Below are 17,731 nucleotides of genomic sequence, written 5' to 3' on the forward strand. Positions count from 1 at the left end.
TCTAAAGTTCCATGTATAACACTTGTATATTTTATCAATGTTTTATGAGTATTTCTGTAAATTGATGTGGCTCTCTGCAAAATCACCGGATGTTTTGGAGGCAAAACATTACTGAACATAACGCGCCAATGTAAACTAAGAGTTTTGGATATAAATATGAACTTTATCGAACAAAACACACATGTATTGTGCAATATGAAGTCATATGAGTGTCATCTGATGAAGATCATCAAAGGTTAGTGATTAATTTTATCTCTATTTCTATTTCTTTTTGTGACTCCTCTCTTTGGCTGGAAAAATGCCTGTGTTTTTCTGTGACTAGGTACTGACTTAACATAATCAGATGGTGTGCTTTAGTCGTAAAGCCTTTTTGAAATCGGACACTGTGGTGGGATTAACAACAAGTTTATCTTTAAAATGGTGTAAAATACTTGTATGTTTGAGGAATTGTAATTATCAGATTTCTGTTGTTTGAATTTGGCGCCCTGCACTTTCACTGGCTGTTGTCATATCGATCCCGTTAAAGGCACAGTCAACTTAGTGTATGTAAACTTCTGACCCACTGGAATTGTGGTACAGTAAGTTATAAGTGAAATAATCTGTCTGTAAACAATTTTTGGAAAAATGGCTTGTGTCATGCACAAAGTAGATGTCCTAACCGAGTTGCTAAAACTATAGTTTTTTTATTAACAAGAAATTTGTGGAGTGGTTGAAAAACTAGTTTTAATGACTCCATCTAAGTGTATGTAAACTTCCGACTTGAACTGTATGTCATTATTATACTTTCTGATCTAGACTCTTATGTTGGATCTTATTTCCTTGGAAAACTCTGATCCATCGCCAAAGAAGGTGAGTAAACATCGTCTCGTCACCGAATAAAACCAGCGGCAGTTAATTTCCCGGGCCCATATGCATAACGCGTCTTAGGAGGTGGTGTGCTAATCAAGGATCATTTCCCACCTGTTTGTTATCTCCTAAATATGGCGCCTTGTCATTTTCACTTCCTTCTCAACGCTATCCTGTAGCCCTCGAATTCAAGAAGATGCCTATCCACCCGATTTCCCGTCATTTAACAGGACAATATCTCTTAAGTAATGATGGGTTGAGAGCCTCCAGGTCTGCGTGAGGGACATGCCAGAACACAGTCCTGCGAACTTTTAATATGAGTAGTGTTAGCTGAGATGATCAATAAAATCCTTTTGCACATACACCCTTGTAAAAAACCTACACCCCTGTAAAAAACATACAACCCTGTAAAAAAAAAAAAAAGATGACATCTTCAAACAAAGCAGTGTTTCTATAATATTTTCAAAAACATCAGATATGACACCGCTTTTCCTTTCAGAACTCTCTAGAACTTTAGGCTAATATACTGGCACTGACAGCGTCTGCAGACGTTGAGTCCAGAGGCCCGTGACCATGCTGCTGCATATGGAGAAGGCAACTAAAGTATCTGTGAGCCCCAACAGGACGTGGACTGAGTCAAGGGCCTGCAGATAACCCCGAGCCGCCTAGATTGGATAGTGAAGGAGGTCAGAGACAAAAGAGGCTATCGATGTCACCCATCCTTATTTACTGCCGTTCACGAAAGGCATGAGGAAAGGTCTTTAATTATCTTAAAAGCAGAACTAGGTGAAAATGCCTGGATTGACAGAGACCAGGAACGTAAGGCTGAAACTCAACTGATTGGAATGTACTACAGCAAGACACTCCCATAGTACAAAATCAGTTTTTTTTCTTCCATCAACAGAGGGGAAATGCAGAGTTAGCTGCAGACATTCTTGCTCTATATAGTAGTTAGTTAGTGTGAATGTCTGCTCCAAAATGAGCTTGTGTCACAATCTGTATGTTGTTATTTGTCCAACTGACACGGATTAAAACGGTCGTCATAATTGTTGCTCAAAACTGTCAGTGGTGTTGTTTATCTTCAACTGCTAACAGTATGGCGTTTTTCAAATGACGAATGAATCGAGAAACAAAATTGAGAGTTCGATTCTTACTTTGTTACTGTAGACAACAGAACGATGACACGTGGAAAGTTATACAGATGCAAAGTTGTACTGTTGAATACAAAACTTAAATAAATACAAATACAGATCAATAAAAAGTATTTCCAGTGACAACATTAGTTGACTTAGCCTACTCCTCAACTCCCAATCACTGTCTACCTCAGACAGGGTTTGATGGTCAGACCAAGCCACCCACATCCCCAGCTAACCTGGCACCTGAGTTGTTTCAAATCAAACTGGAACATTTATAAACCCCTACAACTCACTGCACTTCACTTTTGAGAGTTTCTGTTAAAACCAGGGAATGCTGTGAACTCTCGCTCTGGTTGGGTTTTCAACAGCTCTGTCTCCCTGACAACCTCCACAAGGGCTAAAATGAAGAGGCTGAAAAGATTTGGCACGGGCCCTCGGATCCTCAAAATGTTCCACAGCTGCACTCTCTAGAGCATCTTCACTGGCTACGTCACCACTTGGGTATGGCAAATTCACCGCAAAGTCCTACAGAGGGTGGTGCGGACAGCCCAGTACATCACTGGGGAAGAGCTCCCTGCCATCCATCACCTCTATATCAGGCGGTGTAAGAGGAAAGCCCGAACAATTGCCAAAGACTCCAGCCACCCAAGCCATAGACTCTGCTACCGCACAGCAAGCAGTACCGGAGTATTGCTCTCGGACCAACAGGCTCCGAGACAGCTTCTCCCCCAAGCCACACGACTGCTAAATAACCAGAGTGCTAAATAGTTTGGGTACCATTAATTTACTATCTTGCACTGTCCCTACGGACACTCACTAGACTGTACAGTATACACTCACATGCACTAAATTGACACTCCCACGCATACAAACACAACACACATACACATTACAAACAAACACGCACACTCAAACTTTTACACATCATTTGCTGCTGCTTCTGTTCTTTACTTTACTCTTATTATTATCTATCCTGATGCCTAGTCACTTTTACCCTGCCCTGTACATATCTACCTTAAGTACCTCATACCTCATAAATACCTCTGCACATTGATCTGGTACTGGTACTCCCTGTATATAGCTCCACTCTTACGTAATTTTTATTCCTCGTGTTACTATTTTATTTCTATTATTATCATTTTAAACTCTACATCTTTGGGAAGGGCTCGTAAGCATCGTTGTGAAGGGCTCGTAAGCAAGCATTTCATGGTAAAGTCTAGACCAGTTGAATTCGGTGCATGTGACAAATACAATTTGATTTTGATGCCCTCGGTCTGGCGAGCAGCATGATGGACGCATCTAGACTTTGATGCCTCCAACTCAGCATCTGTGGTGTCCATCAAGTCCTTCATGACACCAATGGACATGCTAATCCTGTCTGCTGCTTTCTCAGTTATGTTTGGAGCCAGGCCCTTCAAAAATGAAGTTGTTGAGTTATTCCAGGTGAAAGTCAAGGGGGATATTGGACGGGTCAGTAGAAGGGTACTGTAGGCATATTGGCTATGACCATAGGCCTTGTAGAATAACACGAGCTCAATGTATAACCTCACCAATGATGGCGCCGACAGAGATCACTCAACATGAGATTTTCTCAATAACGTTACACTGTCGATGCCAACATATTCCGCCACTTCAGCAACCAAGACTCTGGGTTACCGAAATCAATCTGCCAACGTCCATGGAGGATGTCTGCGTCATTATTTACAAGCTGCATAGCAGTGATATCCTGCTTCGCAGCCTCTCTCATCTGCTCCTCCATGAGGGCGACAACAGCGACACAACAGTGAGAATTGGGTTCTCGATCCGTCCCAGCGAAGCTAGCAAGCTCATGCCCAATCAAGTCAGGAGAATAGCAAAAACATATCTTCCCCATAGAAAAGCCTTGTTAAAAAATTTCCCTCAAAAATTAAACGGAAAAGTGGTGCGTGCATATTTAAAAAATAATAATAATATTTAACCTTTATTTAACCAGGTAGGCCAGTAAAGAACAAGTTCTCATTTACAACTGCGACCTGGCCAAGATAAAGCAAAGCAGTGCGACACAAACAACACAGAGTTACACATGGGATAAACAAACGTACAGTCAATAACACATGTATTCACCCCTTTGCTATGAAGCCTCTAAATAAGATCTGGTGCAACCAATTACCTTCAGAAGTCACATAATTAGTTAAATAAAGTCCACCTGTGTGCAATCTAAGTGTCACATGATCTCAATATATATACACCTGTTCTGAAAGGCCCCAGAGTCTGCAAGACCACTAAGCAAGGGGGACCACCAAGCAAGCGGCACCATGAAGACCAAGGAGCTCTCCAAACAGGTCAGGGACAAAGTTGTGGAGAAGTACAGATCAGGGTTGGGTTATAAAAAATATCAGAAACTTTGAACATCCCACAGAGCACCATTGAATCCATTATTTAAAAAATTGAAAGAATATGGCACCACAACAAACCTGCCAAGAGAGGGCCGCCCACCAAACTCACAGACCAGGCAAGGAAGGCATTAAATCAGAGAGGCAACAAAGAGACCAAAGATAACCCTGAAGGAGCTGCAAAGCTCCACAGCGGAGATTGGAGTATCTGTCCATAGGACCACTTTAAGCCATACACTCCACAGAGCTGGGCTTTACGGAAGAGTGGCCAAAAAAAATACGTTCGCCAAAAGGCATGTGGGAGACTCCCCAAAACGTATGGAAGAAGGTACTCTGGTCAGATGAGACTAAAATTGTGCCTTTTGGCCATCAAGGAAAACGCTATGTCTGGCGCAAACCCAACACCTCTCATCACCCCGAGAACACCATCCCCACAGTGAAGCATGGTGGTGGCAGCATCATGCTGTGGGGATGTTTTTCCATCGGCAGGGACTGGGAAACTGGTCAGAATTTAAGGAATGATGGATTGTGCTAAATGCAGGAAAATTCTTGAGGGAAACCTGTTTCAGTCTTCTTGAGATTTGAGACTGGGACGGAGGTTCACCTTCCAGCAGGACAATGACACTAAGCATATTGCTAAAGCAACACTCGAGTGGTTTAAGGGGAAATATTTAAATGTCTTGGAATGGCCTAGTCAAAGCCCAGACCTCAATCCAATTGAGAATATGTGGTATGACTTAAAGATTGCTGTCCACCAGCGGTACCCATCCAACTTGAAGGAGGTAGAGCAGTTTTGCCTTGAAGAACAGGCAACAATCCCAGTGGCTAGATGTGCCAAACTTATAGAGACATACCCCAAGAGACTTGCAGCTGTAATTGCTGCAAAAAGGTGGCTCTACAAGGTATTGACTTTGGTGGGTGAATAGTTATGCACCCTCAAGTTTTCTGTTTTTTTGTCTTATTTCTTGTTTGTTTCACAAGAAAAAATATTTTGCATCTTCAACGTGGTATGCATGTTGTGTAAATCAATTTATACAAACACCCCAAAAATCTATTTTAATTCCAGGTTGTAAGGCAACAAAATAGGAAAAATGCCAAGGGGGTGAATACTTTTGTATGTGTATTAAAGTAGTAAAAAGTTAAGTATTTGATCCCATAAGCTTGTGGCTATATTATCCATAATCATGGTAGCATACACAATAATGTAGACATGTTTTAGAAACATATCCTATTCTTATTTACAATAAAAAAGTGATTCCAAAAGGACACAATATATTATTTCCCATGAATTTCCATTGGGCAAAAAATAAATCTGAAACCCAACCAAAACAAACAGCAAATGCATCCAACAAGTTTGTACAGTCACAAGCTTAATGTAGTTATTGTGTGCTATGAAAATGGGAGCAAATACTTTACTTTTTACTACTTTAATACACATAAGTGAATTTGTCCCAATACTTTTGGTCCCCTAATTACAGTGCTGTAATTTCTAAACAGTTCATCCGGTATGGATGAAAATACCCTCAAATTAAAGCTGCACTTTAACCTCAGTCATTGTATCATTTCATATCCAAAGTGCTGGAGTACAGAGCCAAAACTGTTTTTAAAAAGCTGTACCTGTCCCAATACCTTACGAGCTCACTGTATTTGCTGTTCTTTCAATTAAGTTATGCCCACCAGTTCTGATATGACCGCTGCTATAGCAGCATCAACACTAACCTCCTCAAGAGCAACCATGCTATGATTGCCGTCATCAAATAAACCACCCCAAAAAATGATCAGAGGATGCTGATTGGTCCAGCCATACGGTGGAGGGAAAGGGAGGGGCTCAAACGGTTTGAATCTGGTCATATACATGATCCGTGCAGCGAAACAGAATGTATGGTTCGTACGAGACTACAATTCGCTGACGCTACGTGTGCCATGTGAGCTCTTCTAAAAAAGGCAAACCACAATGAACTGGGGAAATGGACAAACTGAGAGAATGAACTGCAACTTTTAAAAAAGTTACTTACTGGTTTACTTTGTCTTTTGGCTACCTAGGTATTTTAAATGCGTCAAAATTTGCACTAAGAATCATATACACAGCACCTGTCGATAGAACCGTAATAGCCATTTATCAACTTTTATCTCCTTGTGGGAGAACAGTTACGGTAGATGGCAAATATGAACGAGGAAACAATACTTTTTTTGACTAGATAATTTCAACTAATCATTTCACCACAGGCAGTTCTAAATAGTGACAGGGGTTGGGTCTCATTTGAGTGATAGCTTGGCTTGTATATTTCTTTGTGGCCAGCAACTTTTATAAAAGAGAGCGCCCCAATTTTTCACTGCCATTTGAGTTTGAAAATGACAACTGTGTTCTGAGTCCTGCAATGGACAGGCGCGTATGATAAGAAATCCACAGTTCCAAACCAAATATATGAATCTGTTTAAAGCAATTGATTTAGTGTCATCTTGATGACTATAAACTTTTAGATGCCACTTTAAAATGACATTCAGCTTATAAACACTTCATAATGCCTTGCTTCTAAGCATTACATACATGTTACAAAGCATTTCTAACTATGCCATGCCTTACAAAAGGTATATAAATGTGGCATAACCATGTGACAATAACCAATGTCAAATGGCACATAACCCACTATGTTGAATATGACAAACATGTGCTTTATAAAGGGTGACGTGTTGTGCTGCAGGATGACACACGCTCTAAAGAGAAGTCGTGTTAGTCACATTACACCAGGCAACAATTACCTTGATGAAAGCCTCCAACATAAGGAAATTGAAAGTGGCTTTCTTCTGAAACCATGTTACATGTTCCTCAGGTCACAAACACACACACAGAAATATAACAAGCCATACAGTGGGGTGCTGGACCAAGTTAGGTCTTTGACACAGCGATATAACAAGCCATACCGTGGGGTGCTGGGGGGCCCAGTCTTGTCTTTGACTCATTCACCCTCTCTCGTGCTGAAAGAACAGCCACAAAATGTTGGCACCATTTGTAATAGGTTGTAATCAAGCCTTGGAAACAGAAGAGGAAAAACCTGGTGCTATTGTCTCCGGTTCTATAGGACTACTCCAAGATTTGCAGTGAAAATGAACCACGGGAAAAGCATTGTCCATTCGCTATTTAAGTGCATAGATGACATGTATTTTTTCCCCTGCTTCGAGACAGGTGCATGATGATGGACAATTCTAAATTCAAAACAAATGATTTGGTATATGTAAAGACAAGATTAAATCAAGAGTAGTCCGATGGGGGAAAATATTAGCCTAGCACTTGTGAATGAGGCCCAGCTTGTGTGCAGTAAGGCAAGAAACAGCCCATAGGCCTATATGTTTTGATAAGGTTTGTATCACAACTAAAGTGTCGAAATAACTTCTTAAAATGAAGCACATTAATCCACTTTACAACTGGTATAAAGCCTAACTGGCACACATACACGGCGCGCGAGTTACAAATGGTCCACCCACACAGACAGCGTGGTGAAAAAGGCGCAGCAGCGCCTCTTCAACCTCAGGAGCTGAAGAAATTCGGCTTGTCACCAAAAACACTCAAACATTTACAGATGCACAATCGAGAGCATTCTGTTCGGGCTGTATCACCACCTGGTACGGCAACTGCTCCGCCCACAACCGTTAGGCTCTCCAGAGGGTAGAGAGGTCTGCACAACGCATCACCGGGGGCAAACTATCTGCCCTCCAGGACACCTACACCACCCGATATCACAGGAAGGCCAAAAATTTCATCAAGGACAACAACCACCCGAGCCACTGCCTGTTCACCCCGCTATCATCCAGAAGGAGAGGTCAGTACAGGTGCATCAAAGCTGGGACCGAGAGACTGAAAAATAGCTTCTATCTCAAGGCCATCAGAATGTTAAACAGCCATCACTAACATTGAGTGGCTGCTGCCAACATACTGACTCATCTCTAGCCGCTTTACTAATAACAAATTGGATGTAATAAATGTATCACTAGCCACTTTAAACAATGCCACTTTATATAATGTTTACATACCCTACATTACTCATCTCATATGTATATACTGTACTCTATACCATCTACTGCATCTTGCCTATGCCTTTCGGCCATCGCTCATCCATATATTCATTCATTCCTTTACACTTGTGTGTATAAGGTAGTTGTTGTGAAATTGTTAGATTACTTGTTAGATATTGCTGCATGGTCGGAACTAGAAGCACAAGCATTTCGCTACACTCGCATTAACATCCGCTAAGCATGTGTATGTGAGAAATAAAATTTGCTTTGATAATTTTTCACCATAAAAATCCATCTTTATAATAAAAGCATTACATGCATAATTGCATTTGTAGTCACTTTTGATTAATAGTGTTTTCCTGCTAATTGATTGCATTTTGCGCATATGTGAAGAAATAGCGTAATCGTTTATCAACATTTTAAAGCTTAACTTTCTGATCTGTTGCATCAGCCTCAATGCTTTTAAAACGTTTTTTGATGCAAGTGGTTGTATTAATTTGGGATCTATCGCATCCCACAACTGTCCTCGACTATGTTTGGAATATTTCTCTCTCATAGAATAGGTCAACTTTTGTACTATGGGGGATAGTAGACTGACATAGGCTAGTGCTTTTGCTTTTCGTTAGGCCTACTCATCTTGTTGGCTGACAAAAAGTAAAATGTGGACAGTTCTTCCAACATCTTCAATATGCACCTCGGAATTTGATAAGGATGTTCGCAGTTGCGTCCCCGATGTGTCTGTCTTCATTTGTTGCCTGTGAGAACGACCCGATCACGTGACGGGCATTGGCTAATAAGAATTGAGAGGGCCTATCAAGATGGCAGACTAAACACAGCAGTGCAGATCACCTCAAGATAAAAACATTATATTCAATACTGTAAGTTAGACTAAATATTAGCACTTCACATACTGGTGGGTAATAACCTTCAATCTGTATAACACAAAACGAATCATAAGGCTAGAGAAATGTATCTACAAATATTATGAAAACAAGCAACACCCGAACATGACGGGTTTCTCTAAAAGAAAACGTGAGCCCTCGACGGACACAGACAATTAAGCTTTTCACCACCGGGAATGATAACGGTGGAAAGTGATCTGTGAAAAATTAATAAATGACGAACTGGGCATACTTGAATTAGTCAGTAAGCATATAAAGGAGTTGAAGGCGAGCCTCGAGATGAGTGACGAAAAAGCTGCGGCAATAGAGAAACAAACAAGCTAAAAGGGACAAGATTGAAGATTGAAACAGAAGATAATGAACTTAAAAAGGAGCACATCTTTCTGAGAGAAGCCTTACTTGACACACAGACTAGATCTATGAGAGAAAATCTGGTACTTACTGGTATCCAAGAGAAAGAAGGAGAAGTTCCTGAGGGCGTAGTTAGGCAGTTCCTCCTTACAGTGCTTCAAATCCCAGGCGAAGCTGTCGACAAAATCCAACTCAAGCGTGTACACCGTTTAGGACAGAGATATGAGCGCCCAATCGTTGGCAAATTTGCATTCTTTAAAGATAAAATAATGGTTAAAAGCCTGGGTTTAACACTTGTTGGCACGAAAATAGGCATGAATGATCAGTTCCCGAAGGAAATAGCAGAAAGACGCAAAGTTCTGTACCCAATCGTCAAGGAAAATCGATTAAAAATGGAAACGTGTAGCTCTAATAGTCGATAAACTGTATATTAATAACCAAATGTTCCGAGACACAAAGACTACTCCATGGCTATTCTAAATATTGCAAAGTTCCCATAGAGGAGTGGAATAATGGAACAACCAATACTATCCATGGTATATATATAGAAAAGCAATACAAATACAACAACTGTTAAATAAATAAACTACAACATTCTAGATAGGGAACGTTGGAAAATAATTTGCATTCGACTTTCCTTTTATAGTATTTTATAAATGGATGAGACAGCATTAGAAGAAAGGATAATTAGCTAAAAAAAATACATCTTCAATTATAAGGAACTGAAACACAAAAGTACTCAATCGACATGGTAGGGATAAAAACACAGCAAACAGAGGACATAGAAGGCACAGTATGTGGGTATGTGCGGATGTATTGTGACGCGAGGTGGGGTTTGTGTGTTTGTTGGGAAAAGTGTGGCGTTAAGCGAGTGAAAAAGGATAAATGGTTGCAAATCGTGAGAGAGCTCTTTCAATTTTGTGCATTTAAGGGAAATACATTTTTTATTTTTTATTATTATAAATATAGCTTATTTATTGTCCGTCATGATGAAATGGTCCCCAACCCTATACCCTAGACACCCATCTGAGCGACTCAAGTCCTTATCTGTTTCATGGGCCTACTGTAAGTATCCTATACGCAGCCAAATCAGAAAGATGAATGTGGTCAGAGACCTACTGAAGCAGCAACGTCCCCTCAAGATTTTGAACCTGCCTGGCAGGATTGGTCCTACAAAGCCAAAGCCCCGTGATGGGAGAGATAATATACAAGGAAATTATCAAAGCTGCTAATGAGAACCTTGATGACCTAGCCGGCGGGGACTCCGGTGGGGTGCCTCCACCCAGGTAGTGGTAGTGCTGGCAACACTAGCTGCAGTAACCAATGGGGGGGAGGGTCACACCCAGACATTTAGAGAGGTGGCATATTATTGTGGCCCTAGTGGCACAAAATAATCAAACGTCTGACTGTACAGATATGCTTGGGGAAATGGTCACAACCGGGGACCAGTGTGTGTGTTTCAGGGGAAGGGGGTATATATACACTGCTCAAAAAAATTAAGGGAACACTTAAACAACACAATGTAACTCCAAGTCAATCACACTTCTGTGAAATCAAACTGTCCACTTAGGAAGCAACACTGATTGACAATAAATTTCACATGCTGTTGTGCAAATGGAATAGACAAAGGGTGGAAATTACAGGCAATTAGCAAGACACCCCCCAAAAAGGTGTGATTCTGCAGGTGGTGACCACAGACCACTTCTCAGTTCCTATGCTTCCTGGCTGATGTTTTGGTCACTTTTGAATGCTGGCGGTGCTCTCGCTCTAGTGGTAGCATGAGACGGAGTCTATAACCCACACAAGTGGCTCAGGTAGTGCAGGTCATCCAGGATGGCACATCAATGCGAGCTGTGGCAAAAAGATTTGCCGTGTCTGTCAGCGTAGTGTCCAGAGCATGGAGGCGCTACCAGGAGACAGGCCAGTACATCAGGAGACGTGGAGGAGGCCGTAGGAGGGCAACAACCCAGCAGCAGGACCGCTACCTCCGCCTTTGTGCAAGGAGGTGCACTGCCAGAGCCCTGCAAAATGACCTCCAGCAGGCCACAAATGTGCAGAAACAGTGTTGTTGTCCATTAGTTTACTCCAATTAGGGGAGGGATGGAAGGGTTAGGGTAAAATAATGGCATATGTCTTTCTTACAATTAATTAATACATTTTTTACGATGGTATTTATTTTGGTTGATAACAACACTGTGCCTAGGCTACAGGTGGTGCCCGAACGGTTAGGATTGGGGGACGGGAAGATTCTTAGATCTGTACCTAGGGGAAACCTTGTCCCGACGCCAATCTGCTACATTGTAGTTCACTGGCACATTGAGTTGAACTTTTCTCTGCACTGTCAGTTCACAACAGCTGTTTCCTAAAATGTGCATATTGTTTCCAAGAATCAAATGAAACACTCATCCAATCCCATTGCCAGTTCACTCAGAATGTTTACAAGACATGTATGGTTTTGCGTCAAAATCCAAATACAATGTACATCAGCTCACTAGCGGTGGGTGGATAAAAATCCCAGTGGAAGCCTAAAAATGCCATATTACAACCTGTGTGTTGTGATAATTGCATGGTTTGCTCTATAACCTGTTAGTTAATATGGCTTGCCACCTTGATATATACAGTAGACCTAAAGCCAACACAATAAGAAGACACAGTGGCAGAATAAATTCAACCACACCTTTGTTTCATCACAAAACCTGAGAGCAACATCTTTTCGGTAAAATCCACAAAGCATATTGCATGTAACAAACAGTTACATGACCTACAGCATGGTCAATCAAGTTAGTGTTTCTGACATTTTCAGACTACTAAACAACTATTGATTTAGATGTGTGTGTAAGTAGAAAAAAACTAATGTTGACTCACCCTACTTGTAAAGAAACACCAATGCCATCCTCCTCTCTTTCATGTTACCAAAACGCTCTATAACTGTCATATAGTACACGCTTTTAGTTTTTGTTGTCCTCGACTACCTGGCTCATAACTATGACCCAGGTAGTTGACATTAGCCAACTACATCTAGCTACATGTTTTTTTTCACCTTTATTTAACCAGGTAGGCAAGTTGAGAACAAGTTCTCATTTACAACTGCGACCTGGCCAAGATAAAGCAAAGCAGTTCGACACATACAACAACACAGAGTTACACATGGAGTAAAACAAACATACAGTCAATAATACAGTAGAAAAATACGTCTATATACAATGTGAGCAAGTGAGGTGAGATAAGGGAGGTGAAGGCAATAAAAAGGCCATGGCGGCGAAGTAAATACAATATAGCAAGTAAAACACTGGAATGGTTGATTTGCAGTGAAAGAATGTGCAAAGTAGAGATAGAAATAATGGGGTGCAAAGGAGCAAAATAAATAAATAAATAAATACAGTAGGGAAATAGGTAGTTGTTTGGGCTAAATTATAGATGGGCTATGTACAGGTGCAGTAATCTGTGAGCTGCTCTGACAGCTGGTGCTTAAAGCTAGTGAGGGAGATAAGTGTTTCCAGTGTCAGAGATTTTTGTAGTTCGTTCCAGTCATTGGCAGCAGACAACTGGAAGGAGAGCCAAAAGGGAGAATTGGCGGCCAAAGGAAGAATTGGTTTTGGGGGTGACCAGAGAGATATACCTGCTGGAGCGCGTGCTACAGGTGGGTGCGGCTATGGTCACCATCGAGCTGAGATAAGGGGGGACTTTACTTAGCAGGGTCTTGTAGATGACCTGGAGCCAGTGGGTTTGGCGACGAGTATGAAGCGAGGGCCAGCCAACGAGAGCGTACAGGTCGCAGTGGTGGGTAGTATATGGGGCTTTGGTGACAAAACGGATGGCACTGTGATAGACTGCATCCAATTTATTGAGTAGAGTGTTGGAGGCTATTTTGTAAATGACATCACCGAAGTCGAGGATTGGTAGGATGGTCAGTTTTACAAGGGTATGTTTGGCAGCATGAGTAAAGGATGCTTTGTTGCGGAATAGGGAGCCAATTCTAGATTTAACTTTGGATTGGAGATGTTTGATGTGAGTCTGGAAGGAGAGTTTACAGTCTAACCAGACACCTAGGTATTTGTAGTTGTCCACATATTCTAAGTCAGAGCCGTCCAGAGTAGTGATGTTCGACAGGCGGGCAGGTGCAGGCAGCGATCGGTTGAAGAGCAATACATTTAGTTTTACTTGTATTTAAGAGCAATTGGAGGCCACGGAAGGAGAGTTGTATGGCATTGAAGCTCGCCTGGAGGGTTGTTAACACAGTGTCCAAAGAAGGGCCAGAAGTATACAGAATGGTGTCGTCTGCGTAGAGGTGGATCAGAGACTCACCAGCAGCAAGAGCGACATCATTGATGTCTACATATTGAACTTCCATCCCTTCAGGCCAGGGGCGCAATGTATGAATTTGTGGTTGGATCAGAATCAACGTTCTAATCATTGGCTAATACGGAGAATTATGTCGGGGAGTTTTTGGTCCAAATCCCTATCTCCATCGATAACTAATTTAGGAAAGGGACAATTTTAGCTAGCTAGCTAAGGAGGACAACAACATAACGAGATGCAACAATTCAAGTTTCTTCTATCAATGACGTTTGGCTTTGGATGTGATGTGATTGGTGTGAAGCCAAATCCTGGTTTCAACTGGTTTCCCATTACACTTTTTTTGGTGCGCCAATTGAGTTCACTCAGTTTGGCTCAAAATTGATTTTTTTTTATTTGAAAATGATTATCTTCATCAAGGGAGGCCAAATGCTCGCTGGCTTCTCTTGCATTCAATGCTATGGGCGGCAACAATGTCATACTCTTTTTAACAAGACAGCATTATATAGATGGGCTACATATACAGAGACGCGCTGTTTTGCTTGTCCGGATGCTTTCTCCAATGAGACACTGTACATTCAGCCTCTTGTGAATTGAAGGAAAATGACGAGACACAGAGAGACATTTGGCCTCCCTGGATAAATAATTGTATGTGTTTTTTCTTTTCATTGGTACATTTTTTGGGGGGAAGCCTGGCTTTCCTTGGCATCCATCAATACGCACCACTGCATCAGCTTGCAATCTATTGCTTTAAATTCATGCCACTGCTTTTTATTTAACCTTTATTTATCCTAAACTGAGTTTAGAATTGGTTAGTGATGGTGAAACCATAGGTTTTTTTTATTGAATAGCCAAAATGCTCTAATTTTTTTAATTAATTTTTTCATGTTATTTTAATTAATTAATCATGTTATTTTAATACACATTGTAGATAAATCTATGACAAGTTATACATATTACAAAGGCTATTTTTAGAATTGTATCAAGAAAAAGAAGTGTTACAAAAGTATTAAGACAAGGAATAATCGGGTAATAGCAGATACAGTCAGTGGTCAAAATGAAAGTTATTAAAACTATTGCAGTGAGAAAGCAACCTTGTGTGTGTGGGTTGTTGGAGGTTAAGTGGCAACTACACTGAAAGAACAGCATAAACTAGACCAATCTGCAAAATGCCAAGCTCCCCCGAGAGGACTCATTTAGAAACAGATGTGCACTGTAAACAGGTCAACGCTACACAATATACACTGAAGAAAACTATAAAAGCAACAACTTCAAAGATTTAACTGAGTTACAGTTCATAAAGGAAATCAGTCATAATTGAAATAAATTCATTAGGCCCTAATCTATGGATTTCACATGACTGGGAATACAGATATGCATCTCTTGGTCACAGATACAGTATCTTAAAAAATTAAAAAGGCAGGGCCTGGATCAGAACACCAGTCAGTATCTGGTGTGATCACCATTTGCTTCATGCAGCGCGACACATCTCCTTCGTATAGAGTTGATCAGGCTGTTGATTGTCGCCTGTGGAATGTTGTCCAGGTCCTCTTTTTTATGATTATTTTTTCACCTTTATTTAACTAGGGGAGTTAAGAACAAATTCTCTTCAATGGCTGTGCGATGTTGCTCGATATTGGAGGGTACTGGAACACGCTGTCAAACACGTTGATCCAGAGCATCCCAAACATGCTCAATGGGTGACATGTCTGGTGAGTATGCAGGCCGTGGAAGAACGGGGACATTTTCAGCTTCCAAGAATTGTGTACAGGTCCTTGCGACATGGGGCAGTGCATTATCATGCTGAAACATGAGGTGATGGGGGTGGATGGCAAGACAATGGGCCTCAGGATCTCGCCACGGTATCTCTGTGCATTCAAATTTCCATCGATAAAATGCAATTGTGTTCGTTGTCCGTAGCTTATGCCTGCCAATACCATAACCCCACCGCCGCCATGGGCACTCTGTTCACAACGTTGACATCAGCAACCGCTCGCCCACACACACTTCTCCAGTGTGCCAGTGGCCATCGAAGGTGAGCATTTGCCAACTGAAGTCGGTTACGACACTGAACTGCAGTGAGGTAAAGACCCTGGTGAGGACAATGAGCACGCAGATGAGCTTCCCTGAGATGTTTTCTGACAGTTTGTGCAGATTTTCTTTGGTTGTGCAAGCCCACAGTTTCATCAGCTGTTCCCGGTGGCTGGTCTCAGATGATCCCGCAGGTGAAGAAGATGGATGTGGAGGTCCTGGGCTGGCGTGGTTACACATGGTCTGCGTTTATGAAGCCGGTTGGAGGTACTGCCAAATTCTCTAAAAATATGTTGATTGTAGAGAATGTAACATTCACTTCTCTGACAACAGCTCTGGAGGGCATTCCTGCAGTCAGCATGCCAATTGCATGCGCCCTCAAAACTTGAGACATCTGTGGCATTGTGTTGTGTGACAAAACATTTTAGAGTAGTCTTTTATTGTCCCCAGCACAAGGTGCACCTGTAATGATCATGCTGTTTAATCAGCTTCTTGATATGACATACCTTTCAGATGGGTGGATTGTCTTGGTGAAGGAGAAATGCTCACTAACAGGGATGTAAACAAATATGTGTGTGAAATAAGCTTTTTGTCCATATGGAATATTTTGGGGATCTTTTATTTCAACTCATGAAATATAGGACCAAGACTTTACATGTTGCGTTTATATATTTTTTTACACGCTTGTTGCATGTAAGCTAAAACAGAAAGAACCCAGTCCAAAACCAGCGAACAAGTTAGTTCTTCATGTACCACTATAAGAACATACTGTGCTTTGCTTTATTTGCCCGCTGATTAAATGCATTTGATAAACAATAAACGGCACCCAGACACATGCTTGCCTACAGCTCTTCCCTGCTTTGTGCACGAGTACACATCTCACTATTTATTCTGGCTTTTTATTTCAACTTCAGGTCTCTACCATTTTCTCACTACAACATGACAACAGTTTCCCAATCGTAGCCTAAATATGAAACACTCGCTATCGCAGTCAGACAGAAGTTGAATGGGTTAAAACATAGCATTCAACAAACACCTCGATGTCTTCTCAATCGAAAATAGCACACAGGCAGGATGGAACAAAATCACAGCATTCCGGGGGAAGCTATCTTTTCAGCACCACAGAAATGACATGCCTAGAGTAGGCTACATGATCTTTGCAGTGCCGCTATGAGATTTCAGTTTCCAATGTAAACCCATCGCGACGTCGCAAACGACAAAAACTTTTGCAAATGTCATAAATCAGTACGTTCACTAAACATATTCAATCACGTTTGTCGTGCCAATATTAATTATTTCCTATGGATGTTCATTGTACAAGACGAGGAGACGCGTTATTGGCCTACTTACCATCAATCGCCATGATGTTCTGTTTTGGATTCAACCAAAGCGATCGTTGAAGAAGGGGAGAGGCGCAATGTAAACGAAAGGGAAGGGGGGTCACTAGATGGTTGGTGGATCACGAAGCTTACCTTCTGTTGGTCTACTCCTATTCACCGAGACTGAGGCCTCAAAATCTGTCTTCTCCAGCAGGTGGCGTTTTTTCGCCCACAATGCAAGGTTTTTTTGAATGGAAGGCAATGAAAGTGTGGAACTTGGTCAACAAAAAATGTAATTTGCTACTTGAGGCTTAGTTGATCGAATATAAGTTTCGTAATGCTTAGGTTGTTACACATGTACTGATATAAGTAGGACACGTGACACCCCGGCAACTTGGAGAAAACTATTTCACATTGGAGTTGTGCCTTTTGTTCACACACGTGTCTACCCTCTCATTGGACCATTT

General features: G+C 41.4%; 1 protein-coding gene across 5 annotated transcripts in view; it reads right to left on the reverse strand.

Moving 5' to 3' along the window:
* The window catches only part of syt14a (synaptotagmin XIVa), a 157,287-nt gene extending 139,845 nt beyond the window's left edge, over positions 1 to 17,442 (reverse strand). For all 5 annotated transcript variants that reach the window (XM_055899162.1, XM_055899165.1, XM_055899161.1 and 2 more), the window contains exon 1: positions 17,296 to 17,442. In XM_055899162.1, coding sequence (XP_055755137.1) covers positions 17,296 to 17,308 — 13 coding nt within the window. In that variant the 5' untranslated portion in view covers positions 17,309 to 17,442. The remainder of the gene's footprint in view (positions 1 to 17,295) is intronic.
* Positions 17,443 to 17,731: the final 289 nt, after the last annotated feature.

This window comes from Salvelinus fontinalis, chromosome 35, assembly GCF_029448725.1.
Source record: "Salvelinus fontinalis isolate EN_2023a chromosome 35, ASM2944872v1, whole genome shotgun sequence".
Classification (NCBI taxonomy): Eukaryota; Metazoa; Chordata; class Actinopteri; order Salmoniformes; family Salmonidae; genus Salvelinus; species Salvelinus fontinalis.